The sequence below is a fragment of the Chiloscyllium punctatum genome, chromosome 10 (genome assembly GCF_047496795.1).
Source record: "Chiloscyllium punctatum isolate Juve2018m chromosome 10, sChiPun1.3, whole genome shotgun sequence".
Lineage (NCBI taxonomy): Eukaryota > Metazoa > Chordata > Chondrichthyes > Orectolobiformes > Hemiscylliidae > Chiloscyllium > Chiloscyllium punctatum.
The window spans coordinates 56,838,850-56,866,783 of record NC_092748.1 but is presented as its reverse complement, the minus strand read 5'-3'; the positions used below and the strand labels follow the sequence as shown (position 1 = coordinate 56,866,783).

The 27,934-nt window shown below is 39.7% G+C and overlaps 1 protein-coding gene across 5 annotated transcripts in view; it reads left to right on the top strand.

Moving 5' to 3' along the window:
• rapgef4a (Rap guanine nucleotide exchange factor 4a) overlaps positions 1-26,324 on the top strand; it is a 289,463-nt gene extending 263,139 nt beyond the window's left edge. For 3 of the 5 annotated variants that reach the window (XM_072579212.1, XM_072579215.1, XM_072579214.1), the window contains 7 exons: positions 400-578; positions 4,474-4,564; positions 20,362-20,412; positions 21,600-21,687; positions 21,950-22,014; positions 22,835-22,889; positions 24,597-26,322. In XM_072579212.1, the coding sequence (XP_072435313.1) occupies positions 400-578; positions 4,474-4,564; positions 20,362-20,412; positions 21,600-21,687; positions 21,950-22,014; positions 22,835-22,889; positions 24,597-24,724 (657 nt within the window). In that variant the 3' untranslated portion in view covers positions 24,725-26,322. Of the gene's footprint in view, positions 1-399; positions 579-4,473; positions 4,565-20,361; positions 20,413-21,599; positions 21,688-21,949; positions 22,015-22,834; positions 22,890-24,596 lie in introns of all 5 variants that reach the window. The other 2 variants (XM_072579213.1, XM_072579211.1) reach the window with 2 other exon arrangements.
• Positions 26,325-27,934: the final 1,610 nt, after the last annotated feature.

Sequence of the window (27,934 nt, the reverse complement as noted above, 5' to 3'; positions counted from 1 at the left end):
CTGAATAAATTCGCTAAGCAATTGAGAGAACTTCCTCCCAAAATAATCTGAGCTTTAACATGCATTTCCCCAAGTAGTTTTGGTTCTCTGAATTAAGAAGACAGACAAAATAACCCATGTGGCTTATGGCCTCTGCAAATCCCACACTGTGATTAGGACCTGATAAGAACAGCGCAAAGTAGCTGATCTTTTGATTTTTATGCCTGTTCACTGCAAGGGAAATACCCTGGTGTGTGCCATACACTTTTGGCTGATGCCCTGTTACATTGTTGTGGCATTGAATGTTCAAAATATTCACTAAGGCACAGCAAGCATGCTTCAGATTAAAAGAACAGCATCTACTTTTGAACATTGCTAATACATTTCCATCATTATCTTCTTCTCCCCCTCCCCCAAAAGCTGGAATTGATTTATCACACATTTGGAAGACATCATTTCAAGAAAACCACTGCCAACCTAGATCTATTTCTTCGAAGATTCAATGAAATTCAGTTCTGGGTTGTAACAGAAATCTGCCTATGTTCTCAGCTCAGCAAAAGAGTACAACTTCTGAAGAAGTTTATCAAGATTGCAGCTCAGTAAGTATGGATAAGATTTATCTGCAATGCAATTATTGTTTAATCAGCTACTGCTTTATTAGTCCAACATAAAGGTTCAAAATGTTCAGTTTTCAGTTACAATTGTCACCTATCTTTATATACTATCTGAATATCATCAATGTATCAATAAAATAATTCCAGCACAAAACATTCTGAATAAAACGGTCAGACCAATTGAATTGGTGGGGAGAAAAGAACAGGAACACAAATCAAAGGTTCATAAAATGCCTGAAAAAAGTACTAAATTTTACTGTACAGCTGTTTTAAGAAAACTTTCTTAAAGAGAACTCTCTCAAAGTTTAATTACGCATTTTAGAGTGAGAGATTGTATAACTGGGGATCTGCATTCAAGTGTAACTGTGGATCACAATGCACTGAGTTGCAAACTGAGGACGTTTCTAACTGTTCAGAATCTGATCGAAAAATTAGAAAGGCTGTCCAATAAGTAGAAATTTGGGATAACTGATCTCGGTGCATTTTAATTTGAAGCACTTTTTTGTGTACTTTATGCCAATTGTTGTATTTTATTCTTTCATGGAATGTGGGCATCACTGGCTCGTCCAGCAATCCTTGCATATCTAATTGCCCTCAAGCTAAATTGATCATAGTTTTGTTGTGTGCAGATTCATTTTTTTATATGTTCGTTCAGCCTTTTAATTATCTGAGCCAGGCACTGGCTGAGTGGCACTTTATATTTTTGAATCAGGTGAAAGGTGATTATTCATTAAACCATGCTTTTCTCTGATCTTCTTGTGCAGAAGGGCCATTTGGCCTCTCCTCCCTGTGCTACCTCTCTGGAAGGTACTTAATCCCATGCCCCAGCTTTTTCCCAATACTTTTTCATCATTAAATAGTATAGTACAGAAGGATGCCATTCAATCCATCATTTCTCTACCAGTTCTTGAGAGAGCTGCCCAGGTATTCTCATTAAGCGACACATAGGAGCAGAAATTAGACCATTATAGCTCATTGAGTCTGCTCCACCATTCAATCATGGCTGATAAGTTTCCCAACCACATTCTCCAACTTTCTCCCCATAATCATTGATCCCCTTGACAATCAAGAACCTATCCATCTCCATCTTAAACTTATTCAATGACCATCATCATCATCATCCATGTGCTTGTCCAAGGTATTGTTTAAATGTCCCTAATGTGGCTAAGTTAGCCACATTGACAGGCGGGGTATTCCATACCCTTACTACTCTGAGTAAAATAAAGAACCTTCCTCTGACATCTGTCTTAATATATAGCTAATTAAACTGTTTTGGTGATGCTAATTGTGGGAGTTGGCAACCAAATCAAGAGAATGATGTTACCTTTCATTGAATATTGCCGTGGAATCTTTTTGTACATAATTCACAGGGAATTCTGACTCTTGAGGCAGCATCAAAGCCAAAAACAGCACTTTCCAAACAGTGCACAGTCCCTCAGTCCTGCACTTGAGTGTTCTCAAAAATTATACACATGTCCTGGAGTGAAACATGAATGTATAATCTCCTGACTCTGGCAATACCACTAGGCCAAGCACATCCAAGTCACTGGTTAATTTGACTTAGGTAATTTCGCAACCTTCCTCAATACGCATAACACATGGCCCTTGTAATTCGCACAGTTATGTTATAGCTGTTAGAATTTGTGCATATTCCCTTTAAAACTGGTTATCTTAAAAAGTAGAGTTGTCTGAATACCATGTTTTTGTATTAAATTTTACTCAAAATGAATTTAGTGGACCATTCAGCTAGGGGCGGTGTTGCAGTGGACTTGACTGTTTTTTTACCACCAGCATGCTCATCTATCCTCTCACTCCAGTTCCCCTTGACCCCATTCGATTCAAATTGCCCGAAACACGTACGTAAAATTAAGCTTGACCTCCATCCTCACAAATCCACTCTGTTAGCTAAAATAGGAAGGCATGTCATTACTTGAATGGCTGTAAATTGAGAGAGGAGGATGTTCAATAAGACCTGGGTGGCCTCATTGAAAGTAACCATGAGGTGCAGCAGGCAGCAAAGAAGGCAAACTAATATGTTGACCTGCATTCAAGTACAGGAACCAGGATGTCTTGCTGCAATTGTACAGGAATTGGTGAGGCTACACCTAGAATAGTGTGCAGTTTAGTTTCCTTATCTAATGAAGGTGTCCTTGCTTTGGAGGGAGTACCATGAAGGTATATTAAATTGATTCCTGGGATAGCAGGACTGATGTGAGGAGGCATTGAGTCAATTAGGATTGTATTCACTGGAGTTAGAGGCATGAGGGGGATCTCATAGAAATCTATAAAATTTTAACATGGCTAAACAGGTTAGAACCAGGATGGTGTTCCTGATGGTGGGGTGAGTACAGAACCAGGGATTACAGTTTAAGGATAAAGGGTGAGCCTTTTCAGGACTGAGATGAGAAATTTCTTCACCCAGAGTGGTGAGCCTGTGGGATTGTCGACCACAAAGTAGTTGAGATCAAACATTGTCTTTTCATCAAAGATATAACCCTTGTGGCTAAAATGATCAAGGGATGGGTGGTTAGGTCCAAGGGAGTGTTGCTGAACAAAGAGACCTCTGAATGCAGGTTCATTGTTCCTTGAAAGTGGAGTCTCAGGTAGATAGGATAGTGAAGAAGGCATTTTGTATGTTTTCCTTTATTGGTCAGTGCATTGAGTATAGGAATTGGGAGGTCATGCTGTGGCTGTACAGAACATTGGTTCGGCCACTTTTGGAATACTGCGTGCAGTTCTGGTATCTCTGCTATTGGAAAGATGTTGTGAAACTTGAAAGGGTTCAGAAAAGATTTACAAAGATGTTGCCAAGATTGGAGGGTTTGAGCTATAGGGAGAGGCTGAATACACTGCAGCTACTTCCTCTGGAGCATTGGAAGCTGAGGGATGACTTTATAAAATCATGAGGGGCATGGATAGGGTGAATAGCCAAGGCCTTTTCCCTGGGGTGGGGGAGTCCAAAACTAGAGAGTATAGATTTAAGGTGAGTGAGAAAAGATTTTAATGGGGACCTATGGGGCAACTTTTTCACATAGAGGATGGTTTATTTGTGGAGTGAGCTACCAGAGGAAGTGGTGGAGACTGGTACAATTACAGCATTTAAGTCATCTGGATGGGTACATGAATAGAAAGGGTTTTGAGGAATATGGGCCAAATGCTAGCAAATGGGACTAGATTGATTTAGGACATCTTTGTCAGCATGGGCGAGTTGGACTGAAGGGTCCACTTCCATGCTGTACTGTTCTGACTCCATGCAGCCTAGTTTTGTGTGTGCCTGTATTTCTGTTGCATCTTCAAAATCTCACTTGTGTTGTGGGTTTATGTGAATGTCGTTCACACCACCAATATATTGGTTGCACTTGCAGATGTTGTTAAGCCACACTAATCCATTTTACAGTTTTTTTTACTTAAAAAGTCATCATAATTTTTGGAAGTAATCTCATCCTAAATACTTATTACTGGGCATTTAGGAAATGGGAAGCTCTTGTTGATCATAACTATCAACAAGGTCATCATTGTTAAAGCATTCTGAACCAAGTTTAACTTTGTGCATGTTATCTATTTTAAATAGGGCAGTAGATCATTAAAAATAAGCATTCAAGAGCAAATAATACAATCGATAATTATGTTCTAAGCATGCTCATTGGGTAATCATTCATTGAGATGGCCAGTGCTAACCTTTTTATTGAAGTAATTCTCATAGCATTAGGTTGTGAAATGCTGCGAATCAGTAAAATGTGTCTGGCTTGAGATAAATTGCTACTTAGTTAATAACTCTTTGACATATTTACTTGTAGTCTAAGTGTGTCAAATAAATACAAAAGATTGAGAAATCTTGGTTTATATAATAATTCTAATGAATCTTCTTTTATCCTTCCAGTTGCAAAGAGTATAGAAATTTGAACTCCTTTTTTGCGCTGGTAATGGGACTGAGCAATGTAGCTGTTAGCCGTCTCTCTCAGACCTGGGAGGTAGGTCATTTTCGTCAACCATGTCAGCTAAGACCTTGTTTTTAATTAGGAACACTGCATATTTTGATTAATAATAAGGCTTTGAAATTGCAAGTATATAGAATGCATTTTGGAATGTTTTCTAATACTGCATCTGTTTGAGTAGTTATCATATAAAGGAATAGAACTGCCAGCCATGACCACAGTCTTTGGCACCTCCATATCATATTAAACCAATGTTGGACTGGGGTGGACAAGGTCAGAAATCACATGACATTAGGTTATTGTCCAACTGGTTTATTTGAAATCACAAGCTTTTGGAGGATACCCCTTCAGGGGATGTTTTGACTTTAGTTTAATATAGTTAGTAATGATAAAGCCCAAATCCCTACTGGACCAAAGGGCTGCACTCTCATTAGGGGAGTATACTGATGGTGGTTTAACCTGAAGATCACTGTGCCTCAAAAGGAGGTTGACAAGAACTCCTGCTGAATTGAACCCACACCGTTGACATCATTCTGCATCGCAAATTGGCCATCCAGCCAACTGAGCTAACAGATCAGCTCCTCACCCAGTGTCGTTGGTAAACCTCAAGGAAATGAATGCAAACTCCTGCTATTGTGCAATGATTGAGACTGTCTGTGCAGTTACTGTGAGAGTTAAAATGGAATGAAGAGTGGTAGTTACTCAGCTAACAGGACATGGCTGGCTCATATCTTTGAAGGAGCAAGCAAGGGCCAAGATTCTCTCCTTGTAGGGGCTAGTGCATAGAATATCGGGCACCTCTCCACCTGTCCAGGCTCTCTCAGCCCTAAAGTAGGCTATCATCTCCTGGAATGAGAAAGAGGGGTGAATTAAATGAGGTGAAAAGGGTTGTTAGTGTTGGTGCAGGTGGGAAATAGCTGGCGAAGTTTTCTGATTAAGTAAGTGGTGCAGGTGTCTAGTGGAGGATTAATGGTGTGGGAAGATTGGCGGGGGGGGGGGGTTGCTAACGAGAGCGAGCAACGGAAGATGTTGCTAGAAATAGTTAGAATAGCAGAGCATGAGCCCTGGTGTGAGGTGGGTGTAGTAGAAGAGAGAAGATCTGTAGCACTTACTGTGGCGGAGTGCAGGAGATCATTGACAACCCTCCTGCAGCACTGGACAATTTAGCATGGCCAATTCAGCTAACCTGCACATCTTTAGACTGGGAGAAAACTGGAGCATCTGGAGGAAACCCATTCAGACACTGAGAAAATGTGCAAACTCCACACAGTCACCCAAAGCTGGAATGTAACCCAGGTCTCTGGCGCTGTGAGGCAGCAGTGTTAACCACTGAGTCACCATGCTGCCCATTATCTAGGATATCTGGTCAGCATGGACAAGTTGGGCTTAAGGGTCTGTTTTTGTGCTGTATGTCTCTATGACTCAATGACTGTAAATTTTAAGTCAAATCAAGCCAGTCATCGGGCTCTTCGCATTTAGTGTAAATGTGTCATTCTCCTTAACATTGGTATTCTTAATCTTCCTGATGAGTGAAGAGGAAAAGGGTCAACAAATGCCTCCCCTTCCCCCACCCCCACCCCCCCCCCCCCCCCCCCCCCCCCCCCCTCCCCAGCAGTGGTACTCAAAGATCTGTATAACCAAAAAGTAATTTTTGTTTCTTTTATAATCCTAAACTCCACTTATAAAGCACTATATACCTCTTACCCTCTTTCTTGATCGGCTCTGCCACCTTCAATAATCTGAAGACAAATATCCCCAGAGTAGTGAGTTTTGAGAAGATTAGTAGCTCAGGTTGTGGTTTTGGGTGTAGGTTTGCTCGCTGAGCTGCAAGGTTCATTTCCAGACGTTTCGTTACCTTATTAGGTAACATCTTCAGTGGACCTCACACGAAGCAATGCTGAAAATTCATGCTTTCTACTTATGTTTGGGATTTTTTGGGTTGGTTATGTTATTTCCTGTGGTGAAGTCACTTCCTGTTCCTTTTCTCAGGGGATGGTAGATGGGGTCTAACTCTGTCTAACAAACCCACCAACACACTAAAACAGCAGCTAATGAACTTGAAAGACCCTATACAGACAATGAGCAAAACTAACGTCAGTTACAAAATACCGTGCAAAGACTGTAACAAACATTACATTGGACAAACAGGCAGAAAACTAGCCACCAGGATACATGAACACCAACTAGCCACAAAAAGACATGACCCTCTCTCACTAGTATCCTCACATATGGATGAGGAAGGGCACCACTTCGACTGGGGCAATATATCCATTCTAGGACAAGCCAAACAAAGGCACGCACGAGAATTCCTGGAAGCATGGCATTCCAACCAGAACTCTATCAACAAACACATCAAGTTAGACCCCATCTACCACCCCCTGAGAAAAGGAATAGGAAGTAACTTCACCACAGGAAATGACATCACCAGCCCAAAGAAGTCCAAACATATAAATAAAAAGCAGGAATTTTCAGCATTGCTTCGCGTGAGGTCCACTGAAGATGTTACCTAGTAAGGTAATGAAACGTCTGGAAATGAACCTTTCAGCTCAGCGAGCAAACCTACATCCCAAATCCCCAGATTCTCTGTCCCACACCTGCTTTAGATTGTACACTAAGCTTCTCTCACTACTTGTCATTTCTACCAGAATAAATATTTTTATTACATTTCATATTCTATGTGCCACTTATTTCATTAGCTTTTATTCTCTTGATATTTGTCATCTATTTCACAGTTCACAATGCATCCAAGCTTTGTGATAATTCTAAATGTTGAAATTGTGCCCTGTACTTCTAGATCTAAGTCATTAAGAAATATAAGAAAAGCAATGTTGTCAAAACCTATCATTTTCTTTCTGTTCAGGAGCCTCATTCCTGATGAAGGGTTTATGCCGAACTGTCGATTCTCCCGCTTCTTGGATGCTGCCTGACCGGCTGTGCTTTTCCAGACCCTGACTCTTTCTGACCCTGATCACCAACATCTGCTGTCCTCACTTTCTCCTACATTATTTCTACTTACCTCTACTGCTTCCTGTCACTCAACCAACTTTTATAACCATGCTACCACTGTCATTTAATTTCCTTGGCTTCAACTTTAGTGGCAAGCCTATTTTGCACACTTCTTCAAATGCATTTTAGAAGTCTGTATAGAACCCCCCAATACCATTTTCTTCATCAATCCCTCTATTGCCTCCAAGAAAAAATGTAGTCAATTGAACATAGTTTACCTCAAATTGGTATTGGCTTTCTTTACTTAACTTCTTGACTTATCCAAGTTCCTTTCAATTTTGTATTGTATCATCGCATTTTCAAATCTTCCTCCCTATCAGAGTTAAATTAAGTGATCTGCAATCACTGGATTAATCCTTACACCTTTATTTAAAGAAGAGTGCACCATTCGCAATTCTCTAGTCCTTTTGCAGGAAGCACCACCAAGAAGGTTTTGACGTTTGTGGCTAGTGCTGTTATAAGTTCCACCTTTATTTCCCTCCTTAATCTTGGATGCACCCATTTAGTCCTGGTAATTTTACAACCTAAAGAACTGCCAACTCTTCTCCTAACTGTACTTCGATCAATTTTTAGTTCTTCAATATCTCAACTGTCTCTACTTCCAGTTTATACCAAGAGAATCTGCTTCCTTGATAAAGATGAATGCAAAGCATTAATTTAGTCTCTCCCTCAAGTCCTCTGTCTGTGTGTGTAGTTTCCTGCCTTTTTGGTCTCTCAAATCCTTTTATCATTATATGCTTTGGAAGACTTTTTTACGTATTCCTTTTACATTAGCTGCCATATATTACCTTCCTCACTTACTCTCTCTACTTTGATAGGACAGTTGAGAACCATACTGAATATACAATCTTGACTTTACCCAACCAACTCCTCTTTAATGGTCGTAATCAAGTTTTACCTGCTAATCTTGAACCCACCGAAATTGATCTTCCTTCAAATAAGTCGACATACATCGATTTGGTCTTTGCCTTTTCAATAGCTGTTTTAAGCTGTACGATACCAAGATCACTATGCACATTTTTAATGGCTAATAGGAGAGAGGCCACTATGGGAATTAAGGAAGATTCAGTCAGTTTGGTCCCAGGCATTATCATTCTGCCTAATAAAAGCTTGTTTTCTGTGGAGGGAGTTGTATCAAAAAATAAATCCTTTTATTAAATCCACATAATGATGCTTATTTTGTTCAACAAGTGAGATCAAGTATATCTTTTGAACAGAAGTCACTAAAGGTAACACAAGATTTATGTGTCCACAAGAGAAAATAGTGTGCATGTGAAGCTTATGTGAAACAAATCAAAGCAAATTGAATACCATATGATAAGACTATGAAATTGGTGTAAATAATATATCTTCCAACATTCGTGTACAGCTAACTAGTAGTCACTTGATTGTTGGTTTTGCTATAGATCATATTCAGTTTGAAACACAAGTAGAGAAAGCATTTTGCATTCATATTCAGTTGAATGGATGTGACAGTCTTCCCGTGCAGGTACATTTTTGTTTGTGAAAGTCAACAAGAATAGACTGTCACTATCACTGTAATGTTACTGCTCCCTTCTTTATATTGTATGGTTATCCTCTCCCCTCTTGATTTCTTTTTTAGCCTCTGTAATACTTTGTTAATCATAGAAAATGGGAATTGAAATGGGAGGATTAAGGGTAATTTGACACACTTTCACAGTTGCAGACATGAATTTGAAAGAATTGTTGCTCAACATGTCGATCATTGCAATAATTAAACTTAGAAGATACATAATATTGAACACTATGGCAGGACAGGAGAGACTGTTATTCTCCTATTTTAGTCTAGACATAGGTTTATAAGGAGCATCTAGAAAGAGGAATGAGTAGCAGCAAGGCTTTGAAAGAAGCAACTGAATTACTGTTATGAGAAAGATTGTGTGGAAGAGGTAAATCTGAAACCTAGGAGACTAGACTGTGACTGGTGGGAATAGGTGCATCAACTGAGCAGTAAAACAAGGACTGATACTCTTGGTAAATACATGGAATAAATTTAGGACAGGGTGAACAATTTAATTTAAATAGCTATTCTAGTTATGGAATTCTGTGGTTTTATTTCTGAAATTGAGCTAAATGACACATTGTCTAATGTTGCCTTTTTTATTTCGTTGTCAGATGACCAAAAGCATGATCAAAGATTTTAGATAGCTCCTACTACCTGCCAAGAATTCTGAATCCCACCAATTGCAGCCCTTTCAATTCCTCATTGCGAGGCAAGCATTCACTTTCTATGCCCTTAATTTCTGAATTGTCTATTGAACCCTCCACACAATATAGGAGAAAGTAAGGGATGCAGATGCTGGAGATCAGAGTCAAAAGTGTGGTGCTGGAAAAACACAGCAGGTCAGGCAGCATTCAAGAAGCAAGGGAGACAATGTTTTGAGCAGAAACTCTTCTTCAGGAATGGGGGATGGGGCACATGAGTGACCCCAAGGGGACTGAGAGATAGTTAGGAGGGGACTGGGCTGAGGGGAAAGTAGCTAGGAATGCAATAGGTTGATGAAGGTAGGGGGTGTTGGTGATAGTCCAGAGTGTGGTACTGGAAAAGCACAGCTGGTGATGCAGCATCCGAGGAGTAGGAGAATTGATGTTTCGGGCATAAGCACTTCATTAGGAGTGAGGCTTATGGTGGGCTTATGCCCAAAATGTCAATTCTCCTGCTGCTTGGATGCTGTCTGACTGGTTGTGCTTTGCCAGCAGATGAGGCATTCTTCCTCCAGTCATCAGGTGGCTAGGATTTGGCAGTGGAGGAGGGCCAGGACTTGCATGTCCTTGGCAGAATGGGAGGGGGAGTTGAAGTGGTCAGCCACAGGGTGATGGGATTGTTTAGTGCATGTGTCCCAGAGATGTTCTCTGAAACATTCCACAAGTTGGCATCTCCCCAATGTAGAGGAGACAACATTTGAGAGCAAGGACACAGTAGATGAGGTGTTTTATTTGCAGGAAAATCTCTGCTGGATGTGGAAGGATCCTTTTGGGGCCTTGGATGGAGTTGGGGGTTGTGATCACAGGTTTTACACCTCTTGAGGTGACAAGGGAAGGTGCCGGAGTGGAGGGTGGATTGGTGGGGAGCGTGGACCTAACGAGGGAGTCGGGGAGGGAATGGTCTCTGCGGAATGCTGAAAGGGGTGGGAAGGGAAATATATGTCCGCATCTACAGACAATGTATTTGCCTTGTCATTTTAAGGTTCTTCTTGAAATTTATCTTTAAGACTCAACTCTTCTGTCACCTATCCTAACTTATTATTTTGTAAAGAAAATCTGTCACTGGGTTAATCTGGCTCTGGGATGTTATTTGAAAATATTTACTATTTAACAGTCCCTATATAAATGGAAATTGTTACTGAGTCTAGTATTTTACATTTCACTTCAATAGTCTATAATTAATCAATAATTGCTGGGCTAAAGTCTTTGAATTCCCACTGAGACAATCAATAATAGTATAAAGATGGGGTCAATTCCAATCTCAGTGCAACTCGGGATGTGGATTGATAATTTAACATTTCCAGAAGTTTTAAATACTACCCAATCACAAATGTAACTAATGATGTCCCTAATTTATAGCCTTTAGAAATTGACAGCTCAATACACCAACCCTCTGTGGCAGGGAAATACAACACTGAGGTGAATTCTGGGTCATAATCCCACATCCACATTGCATCTCTCCTGCAACTTGATAATTGAATGTAAATATCCTAATTTGCCAAATGAATATTTGTTGCCTGATTAGAGGCATGTACGGCTCCAAGAGGCAGGAATCGCCTTCCCCTCTCCAGTAGCAAAGGTGGGCAGCAGCCATGTTGGGGTTTTCTATTGTCTTGCCCACTGGAGAAGACCGTTTCTGGAAAGGCTATGGAGGCAAAATGAGCCAAACTAGTGTTATGTGACAAATTTTTTCCATGTTCCTCATTGCTGTGGTAGTTGGTCTGCAGATTATTACCTAAGATATTTTATTTGAGCCTTGTAGCTAACCCAACAGTATCAACTGACATACAGCAGACTGTTTAGGTTCACCAGAGGAAACAAAATTGGAAAGTGCATTCTGACTGGCTTGTTAAGAAATTATTCATTGGTGGCAAGCACATTGCCACTCCCTTTTCCCTATCGGTTCTTTGAAGACTCAAGTCTGCCTTTGGAGGCATTTGGCTTATGAGGTGACCTCAAAGATATCTCTCCTCAGTGCCAATTATCGTAAGGACAGACTGATGGGCAGAGGGGGTGGGGTGGCCATGTTGGTAAGGGATGATATTCAGTCCCTTGCACAGGGGGACCTAGAATCAGAGGATGTAAAGTCAGTGTGGATAGAGCTGAGAAATTCTAAGGGTAGGAAGACCCTCTTGGGAGTTATCTACAGGCCCCCAAACAGTAGTCTGGATGTAAGGTGAAAGTTGAATAAGGAACTGAAATTGGTCTGTCACAAAGATGTTACTACAGTTGTTATGGGGGATTTCAACATGCAGGTATACTGGAAGAATCAGGTATTGGACCTCAAGAAAGAGACTTTGTGGAGTGCTTCCGAGATGGATTCTCCCTGGTAGGTGCTGGAGCCTACCAAGGAGAAGGCAATTCTGGATCTAGTATTGTGCAACGAACCAGAATTGATCAGGGACCTCGAAGTGAAGGAGCCATTAGGAGGTAGTGACCATAATACAATAAGCTTCAATCTGCAATTTGAAAGGGGGAGGGTACAGTCGGTAGTGACAATATTTCAGTTGAATAAAGGGAACTATGGAGCTATGAGGGAGGAGCTGGCCAAAGTTCAATGGTGCAATACCTTAGCAGGATGACAGTGGAGGAACAATAGCAGATATTTCTGGGTATAATGCAGAAGATGCAGGATCAGTTCATTCCAAAAAGGAAGAAAGATCCTAGGAGGAGGCAGGGATGGCCATGGCTGACGAGGGAAGTTAAGAAACATATAAAGTTAAAAGAGAAAAAGTATAGCAGCAAAGATGAGTGGGAAAACTGAGGACTGGGAAGCTTTTAAAGATCAAGAGGATTACTAAGAAGGAAATACACAGAAAAAATGAGGTATGAAGGTAAACTGGCCAATAATATAAAGGAGGATAGTAAAAGCTTTTTTAGGTATGTGAAAGGGGAAAACAAAATTGTTAAGTCTAAAATTGGGCCCTTGAAGACAGAAACAGGGGAATATATTACAGGGAACAAAGAAATGGCAGAAGAGTTGAATTGGTACTTCAGATCTGTGTTCACTGGGGAAGACACAAGCAATCTACGAGGGAACAGTGGCTGAAGGACCTGAACTTAAGGGAATTTACATTTGCCAGGAATTGGTATTGGAGAGACTGTTAGGTCTGAAGGCTGATAAGTCCCTGGGGTCTGATGGTCTACATCCCAGGGTACTGAAGGAGGTGGCTCTAGAAATCGTGAATGCAGTAATGATTATTTTCCAGAGTTCAATAGATTCAGGATCAGTTCCTGCAGATTGGAGGGTGACTAATGTTGTACCACCTTTTAAAAAAGGAGCGAGAGAAAGCAGGAAATTATAGACCTGTTAGTCTGACCTAAGTGGTGGGAAAGATGCTGGAGTCAATTATAAAGGATAAAATTACGACACATCTGGATAGCAGTAACAGGATAGGTCAGAGTCAGCATGGATTTGCGAAGGGGAAATCATGCTTGACTAATCTTCTGGAATATTTTGAGGATGTAACTCTGAAGATGGATGAGGGAGATCCAGTGGATGTAGTGTACCTGGACTTTCAGAAAGCCTTTGATAAAGTCCCACATAGGAGGTTAGTGAGCAAAATTAGGGCGCATGGTATTGGGGGCAAAGTACTAACTTGGATTGAAAATTGGTTGGCTGACAGGAAACAAAGAGTAGTGATAAACGGCTCCCTTTCAGAATGGCAGGCGGTGACCAGTGGGGTACCACAGGGATCAGTGCTGGGACCACAGCTTTTTTACAATATAAGTTATGATATAGAAGATGGTATTAGTAATAACATTAGCAAATTTGCTGATGATACTAAGCTTGGTGGCAGGGTGAAATGTGATGAGGATGTTAGGAGATTACAGGGTGACCTGGACAGGTTAGGTGAGTGGACAGATGCATGGCAGATGTAGTTTAATGTGGATAAATGTATGGTTGTCCACTTTGGCAAGAACAGGAAGGCAGATTATTACTGAAAATGAAGTCAATTTAGGTAAAGGGGCAGTACAAAGAGATCTGAGTGTTCTTGTACACCAGTCAATGAAGCCAAGTATGCAGGTACAGCAGGTAGTGAAGAAAGCTAATAGCATGCTGGCCTTCATAACAAGAGGGATTGAGTATAGAAGCAAAGTGGTTCTTCTGCAGCTGTACAGGGCCCTGGTGAGACCTCACCTGGAATATTGTGTGCAGTTCCGGTCTCCAAATCTGAGGAAAGACATTTCTGGCCATTGAGGGAGTGCAGCATAATTTCATGAGGTCAATTCTTGGAATGGTGGGACTATCTTATGTTGAAAGATTGGAGCAACTGGGCTTGTATACCTTGAGGTTAGAAGACTGAGGGGATCTGAGACGTATAAGATTATTAAAGGATTGGACACTCTGGAGGCAGGAAGCATGTTACCGCTGATGGGTGAGTCCCGAACCAGAGGACACCGCTCAAAAATAAGGGGTAGGCCATTTAGGACAGAGAGAGGAGAAACTTCACCCAGAGAGTGGTGGGTGTGTGGAATGGTCTGCCCCAGAAGGCAGTGGAGGCCCAGTCTCTGGATTCCTTTAAGAAAGAGTTGGATAGAGCTCTCAAGGATAGTGGAATCAAGAGTTATGGAGAGAAGGCAGGAACAGGATACTGATTAAGGATGATCAGCCATGATCATAATGAATGGTGCAGGTTCGAAGGGCAGAATAGCCTACTCCTGCACCTATTGTCTATTGTCCTCCTCGTAGCCCTTACAAAGTCTCAACATCCCTGGTTGGTCAGTCTCTCCAAACTTACCCCCCTTTCCAAATTCTGGGATTGTATCACTGGATATAAGTATCGTATTACCATCTATTCTGAATTGTTTCATGTTCAGTGTCCATAGCTTTCCATGGTTCAAGAGTTATCAGCTCTTCGAAGCTCATCACACAAATTCCTTTTAGATTAACTACAAGTTCAAAATGATCTTCAGTTGAGAACTATTTGGCACAAATGTTCGCTTTATTTTTGCATGTAGAATAGATATTAAAGTGTTTGAAAATGAGGTATCAAATGGATTTGACTCTAATACTGACTAGACCCACATTGTGAGTATTCTGGACATATTAAGAATTTGTTTTCCTTGATTATTAGTAAGTGATGTATCTTAGACTATCTTTTTGTTCCTGCTGCAATTGCAGAGGATCCTAGGGTGTATCCCACAGAACAGTCTTTCATCAGTTACTACATTGGATTTAGGAATGGCACATTCAGCCTTTGAATGACTTTGACAATAGTGAGGTAGTTGGAGTCAGCATGGAAACAGACCCTTTCTGTCCATGCCAACCAGAGATCCTAAATTAATCTAATCCCATTTGCCAATATTTGGCCCACATCTGTCTAAACGCTTCCTATTCATGTACCCCTCCAGATGCCTTTTCGAGTCATAGAGATGTACAACACAGAAACAGACCCTTTCGGCCCAACTAGTCCATGCTGACCAGATATCCCAACCTAATCTAGTCCCATCTGCCAGCACCTGCCCCATATCCCTCCAAACCCTTCCTATTCATATACCCATCCAGGTGTCTTTTAAATGTTGCAATTGTACCAGCCTCCACCAATTCCTCTGGCAGCTCACTCCATGCACATACTATCCTCTGCATGAAAAAGTTGCCCTTTTAGGTATCCTCTTTCTTTCCCCTCTCACCCTTAAACCTCTGGTGCTAGACTCCTCTTCCCTTTTCATAGAAAGCCTAATTCCCATTCTCACCATTTTCTCAGGGGAGTCCAATTTTCTGTATATGCTCTGAACAGCTATGCTGAACAAATAGATCTTAGTGTGCAGGTTCATAGTTCCTTGAAAGTAGAGTCATAGGATATTGAAGAAGGCATTTGGTATGCTTTCCTTTATTGGTCAGACCATTGAGTATAAGAGTTCGAAGGTCAAGTTGCGGCTGTACAGGACATTGGTTAGGCCACATTTGGAATATTGCGTGCAATTCTGGTCTCCTTCCTATTGGAAGGATATTGTGAAACTTGAAAGGATTTAGAAAAGATTTACAAGAATTTTGCCAGGGTTGGAGGATCTGAGCTATAGGGAGAGGCTGAACAGGCTGGGGCTGTTTTCCGTGGAGTGTCGGAGGCTGAGGGGTGACCTCGGAGGTTTACAAAATCACGAGGGGCATGGATAGGATAAATAGGCAAAGTCTCTTCCCTGGGGTGGAGGAATCCAGAACTAGAGGGCATAGGTTTAGGGTGAGAGGGAAAAGATATAAAAGAGATCTAAGGGGCAACATTTCCATGCAGAAGGTGATGCATATATGGAATGAGCTGCCAGCGGAAGTGGTGGAGGCTGGTACAATTACAGCATTTAAGTCATCTGGATGTGTATATGAATACGAAGGGTTTAGAAGGTTATGGGCCAAGTGCTCGCAAATGGGACTAATTAGGTAAGGATATCTGGTCAGTGTGGGCAAGTTAGACTGAAGGGACTGTTTCCGTACTGTACACCTGACTCTACTTGTACAAGGGCAGCAGCTTTCAACTAGTGTACCATGACAAGGTGAGTAATGTGATGCAGAATTTGCAGGACCACTTTGTTTCAAGGCATCTGACACATCGACTGCGTGGAGATTTGTCACTTGTGCATGCACAGTTTCTTCTCATAACAAAGTTTTGGTCCTGTGTGTGTACAGTAGAGAGGTATGCCATTAAAACAGCTGGCAAACTGACCTGTCTGCCTGGGCACATTTCCATGCTAACACAAGTTTTAAAATGAGTGAGTACTTTTGGAGTTTTTTTCATTCTACACTTATCTAAATCTTCGTTTCCAAGAGGAATTCAAAGTTGCATCTTGATAAAATGGGTGATTCTTTTGCTAATTCAGTTGATGAACTATCTCAACCTAAAGGCAAAAAAAAGTAAGGACTGTTCAGAGACAGGCCTCTGGATTTACATGAACAGGAGATGCTGCTTACCTCTTAGCTGAATGTCTTATCTGCAGGGAGAAGTTGGCAAACATTTTGATGGTACCAATGAAGTTAAGATGCCATTTACAAATGACACATCCATCTCAAAGACTTGCAGTACTTCAAGAGCTTGAGGGAATAAAACCTCAAGAAGAGACACTCTGTTGGTGTGTGTGTGTGTGTGTGTGTGCACATATCAGATGAAGTTCAAGAGTCTAGTTGCCTGGTGGCTGAACTTGTCCCGAAATCATAGAAGTTTCAGGCACATGCTGAAACCTAAATTGAGCCTTAGGAGATAATGCCACAGAAGAGATCGACAAAATTCCACACTCTGATAGTCCAGTTATACAGTGAATTGACAATACATCAGTTGATATTAAGAAGATGCTGCAAGAGAAGTTAACTACTAATGTGGAAATTGTTTTTCAAATTCATATGAGCAGACACTGGCAAATGTTCAGTGTGGTGATGGGAACTCCATTCAGGAGAATTATTCCCTTTGTTAGGAGCTACTGAGTCATGTGACTGGTGAGTAAATATTTTGGTAACATTCCTATTTGAGGGAAACCAAATTGTACGCAATGAAGGTGAAGTTTGGAGAGGTGTCCTTTGTGCTTTGGGCTGAATGTGGTACTTGAATATCTGACAATCCTTGATCAAAAGCTGTACATTTGCTGTTTGCAACAACAAACCTCTGCATGTAAGTATTTTCGACATCAGTGTACATGAAAAACATCATGGCATGTCTGACTCATGTGGGACACACTTCAGTTTCGCACCAATATCTTTCATTGCAATCCTGCTGCCAGGGCATTTTGCCTGCATGAACAGACACCGATGTCAGGCATCTGAACAGAATGCATCCCCGGGCTCTTGGCTTGCTTTCTCGGCCCTCAGCTCATTTTGTGCTTGCTTGGACGCTCTCACCATTTCTACTTTTCCTTGCCTTGCATTTTCGTACAGACAAAAAGCTAGGCGGCTTATGCTTTTTAGCAATTATCAGTTAAGGAGATGGACAGGTTATTTGATTAATTTATTGTTAGTCATTTTGTTCCGAAATACAGTGCAAAGTGTTGTATCATTGTGCTCCAGCACCAACTTAAAATACAGAAAAATAAACTAAAACACAGAATATAAAGGCAGAAGAATAAAGAAATGTGTTCAGCTTTACAGTCCTTGTTAAACGCTCCACCATGAGCCATGAAGGGCAGGTACAATTTCCCTTTGCTGCATCACTACCACTTAGAACAAAAAGCACTGCTCTAGCGCTGTCTCGCCTTCACCGATGCCCTTGCCACTATCTGACTTTGCTGATGCTGTTGACCCTCTTACTCACCTCCCATTACTGCCTCCGCAAACCTGGGCTGGAGAGTTTGTATTCCACTGCTGGGATACAAAGTCTCCTCTAATGTAACAGACATGAGTCAGCACAGGACCACCTGGTCGATGCAGAAGCCACCAGGAACCTAAACACTCTCCAGCACTGTTGCGAGTCCACACTGAGGCCTAGTCACTGAAGATCGCGCTCTTCAAGAGGTAGGTAAAATAAGATGATAAAGAAAAATAAATAAGAGGGTGGAAAAGAAACAAAAAAAAAAGTGGATGGAGCAGATAAGCCCCAGTTTCTGAAGCCCTACTCTACCACCATCTTACTGGAAGGTTACTGTGTGATGTCATACTACATCAATGTCACACCCTTTGTATATGTCAGCAGCTTACTGCAGCAAATGCACTGTCCCTGTTTCAACACATTAGGCATCTCTCAAAGTCTGAGTGTTCTGGCGAACTATTGTCAGTAAAAGGGTGCCACCACAATCGGTGAAGGCATCATTAGTCCAGGTGGCTGGACACTGTTGTTTGGTTGTTTGGAATGTTTGGCCTTAGGTATTTGTATCATTGCAGTCTGAGGAGTGAGCCACAGGCAGGTCTAGTGCAGGGATTAGTGGTAAATGAGTCAGGGAGCTGCACAGTCAGGGGTCTGGTTACTCAGGTCATCCAGGCAGGGGTGGGCATAGTCAGTCCTGGGGATCTATTCATTGACACTCAAGGTTGGTTACGTGGAGCACTGCTGGGGAGAGGATATTGAGGAAGTGATTCCTGGGGTTTGGAAGCAGCAGGCTGTGATGTAGCATGGGAGATAATTGTGATAGAGAGTAACTTTAACATATGAAGGTGGGAGACAATAAGAGTATGGGAGGGGGTGGGATACTATCTAAGAGACATTGGTTACCACCACCTTCACTTCAATGGGGAATTGTGCATAATGATGTTTGGAAAACTAAGCTGTAGGCTGAGGGTCCTGGTCTTTAAGTGAGGTGAAAAGTTAAGTACAGTTGGAAGATCAAGGGGAGGTGATGGCCGCATGGTATTATCACTGGGCCGTTAATCCAGAGATTTAGGTAATGTTCTGGGGACTTCGGTTTAAATTCTGCCATGGCAGATGATGGAATTTGAATTCAGTAAAAATCTGGAATGTTGAGTATTATCAATTGTCAGAAAAACCCATTTTGTTCACTAACGTCCTTTAGGAAAGGAAGCTGCTATCCTACTAAACTACACATGACGTCAGACCAACAGCAGTGTCATTGACCAATAATCTCAAACTGGCTACAACACACCCAGAGTAGACTTATTTTTGTTGTCTGAGGGAGCAGGCTCCATTCAGTGGTGTGAGGTCCTTCAAGGAGCAGTGGCATGTATAAGGCAGTCATGTTTAGGATAAAAATACCTGCACACTCAAAACCCTCCATGTGAACCTCATGTAATGACCAACTATGTTGAAGAAGAAAAATCCTGGTCAGAGGCTACGTTTAGTCATGCCAGAAATCTTGACAAAATAATCCTGTAATGCCTGTGAAGTCAGCCGTAAAGTGTCAGTTCCAAAATTCACCAACACATTCAGAGATCTCTCAGGCTGTGTAAGGTCCTGGAGCTGCTTTCCTCACCCCTAGGATGATAAAGTTTTCAGATTACCAAGAAAGCCAGCTTTGTTTATAAGATAATTGGGGGGGGGGGGGGCGGCGTGGATAGGCTCACTTTTCCTACCACACTGGTCTCTGTGTGCTACACAGATTATGCACCATTCACCTGAATCAAGATCCATGTAGAGACATCCTGCTGCCCTACTTATTTGGGCCTCCATGTCAAAAGGATTTGAGGTTGTTGGTTAAATGTTGTTTGTAAGTGCTATGGCTCATGACTGATCATGTGACTGAGGAGTTACTTTATTTCTGATCTTGCCCACATCAGCTCAATGGATCCAGGCTCAAAAGCTGTTGTCAGTGTCAGCTATACTGAAACATGTACCTGGAAACCCAGGACCAGCAGCTACCTCCAGTGGATGTGGAGCAGCCTCCTAATGACTTTCATTATATGTTCCTTCATGGTGCAGAAAACATGTAGGAAACTAGTCACTTATCTGGCTGGTCCTGAAGGGATTTGTGAGCATATAGTAAAGGATGGGAGTTTAGGAAATCTATGTACTCAGACAAAGTAAATTATACTTCAATTAAAGTTTTCTCAGTAACAGTTTATGATGCATTGAATTAATAACATGACTCTTGAAATAAGCATTTGGAAATGTAATGTAGATTTCGCAGTTTGTAATATTGATTTTACAAAAATATATTGCTGCCCAAGGCATCTTTCGTTAAGCACTGAATTTTTAATACAAAATAAAATTCTCCTTCCTATTTTTTTTTAACAGAAACTTCCCAGTAAATTCAAGAAAATCTATTCAGAATTTGAAAGCTTAATGGTGCGTAAGCTTTAACCTTTATAGTTATTTTAAGTGTATTGATAAAGATAACCAAGACTATTATATTCGGGTATCACAGAGGTCCCGAAAATTTGTCGTCAATTTGTATCTTTATTGCAATAGTGCTTCTTTAAATCCTCTACTCGGATCATTCCATCCTGTTAGTTCAAGTCCCCTCATCTCAGTTGCTATTATTTTGAGATTGTGCCTTTCCCTTGCCACTGCCCAATGGGAACAATGTGTATCCACCCTGCTTCCATGCCACTTAGTGCCCACACACTCCCAAATTGATGCAGACTTTTCTGCAAATCTGATCCTGATCTGTGTGCATTATATTTATGGATTATTATGTTACGTTACATATGAGTGTATAGATAAGGAGCAGGAGTAGGTCACTTATCCCTTCAAGCCTGCTCTGCCATTCAATAAGATCAGACCTAATGTTTAACCTCCACTCTACATTTCTGCCTATCCCCCATTATCTTTCATCCCCTTAGTAATCAAGAATCTATTTATTTGCATTTCATTTGTTTTTTTACATCCTCCTCATGCCTCAAAATCTTTCACAATCAATGAATGATTTTTGAGGTGTTCTTTAGGCATATGTAACTGCAAATCATCATGTAACTATTTACCACAAACAATAGTCAGATGGCCAGATAATCTGTGTTGGGATATTGGTTGAATGTTGGTGAGACTTTCTGAAATAGCATATTAGGATCTTTCACATTCATTTGAAAGCTGATGATGCTTATTTTTTAACTTAATTAGGGATGATATATTTGATAACTTCCCATCTGCACTGCACTAGTTGAAAGCCTGGATTATGTCCTGTCGTCCTGAAGTGGGACGTGAAATTTTCTTCATCTTTTAAGTGTGCACAAAGTATTGTTTCTAACAATCTTTTTTGATCAAGCACAGCAAAAACTGTCCTGCAAAAATCAGTGTAGATCTTGAATTTTCTCAATAAATACAGGCCTTTTAAAAAGGAATATAGCATATTTTGGGGTTTTTTTCTACCTCCTGAAAATCATCATTGTTTTGAAAATTCATCTTTGTTTAAAGCTGTGGTATTTATTTTATACTTATGTAAAAAATTGTATTCCACTTAACATAAATCTGTTGAGAATACTTGCTGCAGTCAGTTAATCAATATGACTATTAAATACTAAAAAACATTTCTGTAGGATCCTTCCAGGAACCATAGGGCATACAGACTTACAGTAGCTAAACTGGAGCCACCAATCATTCCCTTCATGCCTTTACTTATAAAAGGTAATTCAATCATACTTCCTTCCTTTTGCATTGCAAATGTTATTTATCAAGCTGTTAAGCATAGATTGTTTTTATTGCTTTAATAATTTCATCCACAACAGTTAAATAAGAATAAGCAATAATTATAATACTTAACTAAAGCTGGTTAAGTCATGTTTCCTAATTAATTTAATCAGTTCAGGAATGTGTGAAGAATGTAATGCCAGCTTGAGGTCTTTTACAATTGGAAGAAATTGTTTGCTGATTGCTTCTTTCTTCACAGACATGACATTTACCCATGAAGGCAACAATACACTCAGGGATAGCCTTATCAATTTTGAAAAAATGGTAAGCTTCAAGATATATTTTGGGGGGGAAAGCACAGAAAGGAATTTTCACTTTCTTGCAAATTAACTATTTCGACTCTTTAAAATTGTTTGGGTTTTTTAAAAATGTGGTTTTTAGTGTTCTATGCTATTATTTATACTAAATGATGTAGCATAGCATTTCATTCTTTAGATGGGATATTCAGTATCTAATATTGAAGATTCTATATTCATTTTTCAATTTACTTTGTACCTTCTGCTACAGCTAACTTCACAAACACCTTTCTAGCTTTTCAAATTGGATATACTGATTGGAAAAGATGAAGGGGGATGAGAGGAGGCCAATGCAGAATACCTGTGTGTCATAAAAGTCTAGGCGCATAGGTTGTTGGATCACATTTTGTGTAATGGGACATGGGAGAATTCAGCTCCCAGAGTTTCAGGCTACATGTTCATGCAGTGCCAATCGGGAACAAACCTATCTGGAATTTAATACGTGATTCCTCTTCAGGAGTTGTCCGTATTTTACAAAATGAGTAATATTTAGTATTTAAATCTGCTGATTTTTCCCTCCTCTCCTGCCACTCCCTTGCTGCATTCTACTATCATTTAAATTAGCAAGCAGCACAAAGTTTAGATGCTTCCTACATCAAAAAGAATGTGCACAGGTGAATCAGACATTGAAATTCCTTTGCTCTCGCTTCATGTTCCACTAAAATTAGTACTGATTCCAAAACCAGTTTTTTCCGAAGATGAGCATCCATACAAAATGAATATTCAATAAGATTTATATATATTAGTGGTTCGCATGACTTAAATTTTTCTTTTTATTTTTGTTTCAGCATATGATTGGCAACTCAGTAAGGACAGCCAGACACTGCAGAAGTCAGCCCTTCAGTAAGTCAATATTTTTGAATGAGCCGAATGCCAGGTATTCGGGGCCTCCTGTTCCTGCTCTCTGATTTGTTACTCTTCTAACTTTCTGCTTGAGGATTCCTGGAGCTAGACGTGAAGAGATCCAAACCTATAACCATGATTGAAATGATATTTATAAATGCTGTTAAAACTGTGTACTCCAGCTGGTGGTGACTAATATACTTATTCCACCAGCTGTGTGAAGGGATCCTATATTTTTGAGAAGAAAATAGGCTGCTTCTCAGTTCCTGAAGGACTTTACAAGTTAATTTCACAGTAAGGAAGCAGGAACAAATGAACTCCACTGAATCAGCTCAACAAACTTTTAGATCTTTTCTCCTTTAATCTTGGGATTAATTTGGCAATCCAATTTGTCCATGCAAACCATTTTCTTCTTAATGAAAGGTGCCTTATGATTTTACAATCTTTTGTCATTTCTCATATGATTCAGCAAATGAATATTTTATCCCCTTCACTTTTTATTCTTATTGTGGCCTAATGACTAATGTAATTCATACCAAGTTCAGATATCTGCATTTCCCAATTTTATAAGTACCCGGAATGCACTTTGGTCCAGTTAAATTTATTAATTTCAGCTTGCTTAAATGTTTTTGTAATATACGTTTTATGTAGCTCTTTGCGTTTCTGGGGATAAGTGTGGTCTGGAGGAGAATGGGCTTCATGGACTATTAATTTTTCTCGGATACTTTGTTTCTTTTCTGAGCTCGTGCCAGTCTGTCAATTTAGAAAAAGATGTAGAAAGAAATGAGATTATAAAATAGTATCTTGAATTTCTACCTATTGGCCTTTCTTCAGGAGAGAAGTTATAAAGAATGGCACAAATCTCATTCAACTATTTTATATCTAAAGGGAGTTCTAAGTGTCAGAAATGATAACACTATACTCAAGGGTGATATTCACTTTGTGTCTACTTGAGGCAAGTGATGGAAGGAGAAATCTGTCCATTGGTAATCCAGTGGTACTAGTTAGAGGCCCTTCAGCAAATTGTCCTTGCTCAACAATCACTCCTAGGCAGTTCACTACTGATCAAGTGTTCAGGGAGATCCAGCTCTACTCCACTGAACCAAGTCAAAGTAAGGGATTAAATGAGGGAGGACTACTTAACAACTGAAGCAGGTAGAGAAGACAATTGTATTGGGAACCAACTGCTTTGGAAATATTTCAGTAAGGCTTTCACCTTTTTTCAGTGAGATTGTTCACTTAATTGTGGTCTTTGAAAGTTTGAGCTAAGTCACCTCAGCAGGCAGTGACCATTTTAAAAAGAAATCCTCTGCCAATTCTTCCACTTTTCAAAGTGATAAGAAATGCTAAGCAACTGAAATATTCTTTATTCAATCAGCGGAATTCAGAGTGTAATCATCTCCTTCATTATGACGTGGAAGGTCCACAGCAGCCACTCTGACAGAAGCAAATATACTGTTTGTGCTTCTAATAAAAGAAGTATTATATATTGGATAATTGGAAGGATAATATACAGGATTAGAAAAATCTAATTTTCCATCCAAGCCAGTCCCAATGATGTAAAAAACATACTTGTACTCTCTTATACCACTCAATCACTTCCTTTTACTTAGTTTTCCTGCTGCTTCTTTAATTTCTTACAAATATCTGCCTGATTCTAAATGTCCTTTGTCATTTTGTTCAGCTAACAATATTTTTATTTACCAGATCCAGATTCATCACTTGCAAACAAGAATCATCAGGATGTCCGTGTATATGTTCGACAGCTTAATGTAATTGACAATCAGAGAACTTTATCACAGTTGTCTCACAAGTTGGAACCACGGCGATCCTAATCGCTTTTCACTGCCATCAAAGAAAATATTTATTGAATTTCAGCACAATTGGGCACTGTGTGGTTTGTAATAAAAGTAATTATTGAAATTGGATGGTAAGTTAGCTACCTTCATTCCAGAGGAAGACCATTCTGAATGCTTTATTCCATGTTACAGTTATTATACCTGCCTTTTCCAAGATTTGGAATTCATAATGTGTTTCATAATGACCAAAATATCTTCTCTATTAAAAGAACAGTTTTCTTTTGTCTAGATTCTTATGTGTACAATGCAGAAGAATTTGTGCCAAGAATTTCCCTATTTAAGCACAGAGTTGATCCTTAAATCTTTAAAACAAGTTACGTTTGTTCAGATTCTATAAGTAGGTTGTTTTTTTTCAAAATAATGGCACAAAATATTTGATATTTTCACTAATTGTTACTTCTTTTTAAGGTATTTCTAAACTTTCCACTTTAGGTCAAAACCTTGGAAAACAGCACAAACTGCACAAGATAAAATTGTGGAACAAATCCAGCATTTCCTGTAACTTTTTTTGTTAGTATTATAATCAAGTTTTAGTCTTTTAATATAAAATCAGTGTAACCTTTAAAGCTGAGTGAACATAGGCATGTCCTGTTTGCCTAGAAGGTGCTACCTCAAAGTGTTAGTTGCCCCAACCAACTCTCGATAACATGGTGTGGAAGCCTGCTGTGCTTGTTAGTAACACACACTCGTTTAATTAAGCACCACCCAACTAGTTAACCGCAAGCACACCTCGACACCAGAGTTTTATTCTTTTTTAGGATGTTTTGTAACTTCTGCTATCAAAATTATTTTCAACTAAACAAAATTGGATTTAGAAATTGAAAAATGTGTCCAGAATGCACCAAATTGACTTTATAAAATTCTGATCATATCTGTCCATGTCCATCCCCATCCCTCAACCCTCAGGGAAGCATGCCCCCAGACACTTGAAAAAAAGTATCAAACATCATGTTATTGTGACACACAGCCACTCTGTTACAGAAATCTGTGGAAATCCCTGAATGCTGATTTTTGTTTAGCACTATTAAGCAAGTATAAAAATTTTTTTTTAAAAAAAAAGCTTAATACATTTATCAGTTTCCGTCCTTTAATTGATACTGTGCCAAAAGTGTCGCTATATTTAATTTATTGTTTCAGTTTAATTTATGTATGTTTATACGTTTGTCAACTAACTATTACATCAAGTTACATTTTTGTTCAGAGTTCAAATGTTCACTGCCTTGTATTCATTGTTTATAAATAATGTTATTACGTGTACAGCAAATGTCTCTAATGTTCGCACGGATAAAACAAATGTGACAATGGTATGTTTCCTCGAATCAAATAAAAATTAAGCTCTTTCTACAAAATAGCTTATTTTCTTGTAAACCGGTAATAAACCGTTGCTTTGCCATTTATCAACACTGATTTAAAATGTTAGGCCAATTAAATTCTCCTATCTAATACAGAAAATATACTGATTTGCCTGTCTTGAATTCACTTTATTTCAGCAGCTCAAGGAATATGGAACAAAGGCTTGTGGAGTCTTTTCCCTTTTGCACATTTTTTTTTTAGCAGTTCATATATACCACACATACATAGAAGTTTAATTATGATACAATAATGGCACCACTATGATTTAATGATTTATTTGCCTTTCAAACAATTCCAGTGTAAACAGACATCCTGATTTTCCAGATTTTGAATAGGAACCAAAAGTGAGTTCAAATTTCCAACAAGGTTATTTCAGCTGTTTTCACTGTTCTTTCCCTTGTCAGTGTTAAAATACTGATTAGCTCTGGCCTCACCATTCTGTTTCCATCCAGGCATGCAGAAATAATGCAACGGGGACTGTACAAATGGCGTTAGAGCAAAAGCTTCTCTCAACAACTTGTTGTAATATCACTAGTTTATTCACCATCAAACAATGTCTGGTTCTGGACTGGACCAACACTTGTCTGAAAATTCAAGGCGACCTATGAAATCTCCTTTCCCCCTTTTGTCTGTATCTTCTTAATCCCAGTTTATTTTTGTGGCAAATTGTGCCAATGCACTAAAATACTGTACAACATTTCAAAACATTTCTTCTTTAGTTTTCCACACCATATTCTGACAGTTCCTTTTTAATTATTCTTGTCGCGTTAAGGTACATAAACCAAAAATGTCCTATTCCTGTTGTAAAGTGCCCCATGTTCCTACCTGAATTTGAGTATAATTATGCAAATCGACTGAAACAAAACTTTGCACATTAGTCTTAAAAATAAAATGTACCAATTCTTAAGCATTTTGACATGATTTATATTAGTGAATGAAAACAGCTCCATGTTTGTAAAAGTTTTTCAAAACACACATTGCATTCATGTTGTGCAATTTTAATGGTCAGCTACAGTATTGATTTACAATTATGGAAAAATAAACTTTTAACTGAATACAAGAAATGTTTTACAAAACTTGACTTTTCTGCATGTCCTAGTAAACTGCTGTTCACCTGTCATGTCCTCATATTCAGGTTGGCTGTATTTAAAAACTAATAAATATTGTGCCTGATTCTCCAAACTTACGCCAGTGGCAATCTCCAAAAAAGAGAGAGAATCTGACTATCACACCTCAAAATGCAAAGGTGTTACCATCACTGAATCCCCCCACTATCAACATGCTGGGAGTTATGATTGATCAGAAATCACCTGATTGATCCAAGCCAAAGCAGTTAGAGTTCACCAGTAGTGTTCGTTCCTAAACCAGATGGGTTGCCGTATATTTCGCATAGAGAAGTAAATAGAGTAATGAAAGCAAATTCATACTTAATTCATCAAGGAAATCCCTGGAGATTTACAGGGAATTTGAGACTTTACTGAAGAAGGAAATCAGGAAGGTGAAAAGGAGGCATGAGACAGCCTTGGCTGAGAAGATTACAGTGAATCCAAAGAGGCTCTTTAAATATATTGAAAGATAAAGAATAACTGGAGACAGAATACAGTGCCTCAAGGACCAAACTGGACATGTATGTGTAGAACCACAGGAGATAGGCAAGGTCCTCAATGAATATTTCTCCTCTGTGTTTACCATAGAGAAAGACATGAAAACTTGGGTACTTGGGGTAGTTAGTGGTGATACCTTGGGGACAGTCCATATCACCGAGGTGATGTTGGATGTATTAGAATGTATGAAGGTGGATAAATCACCTAGTCCTGACCAGATAGATCCAAG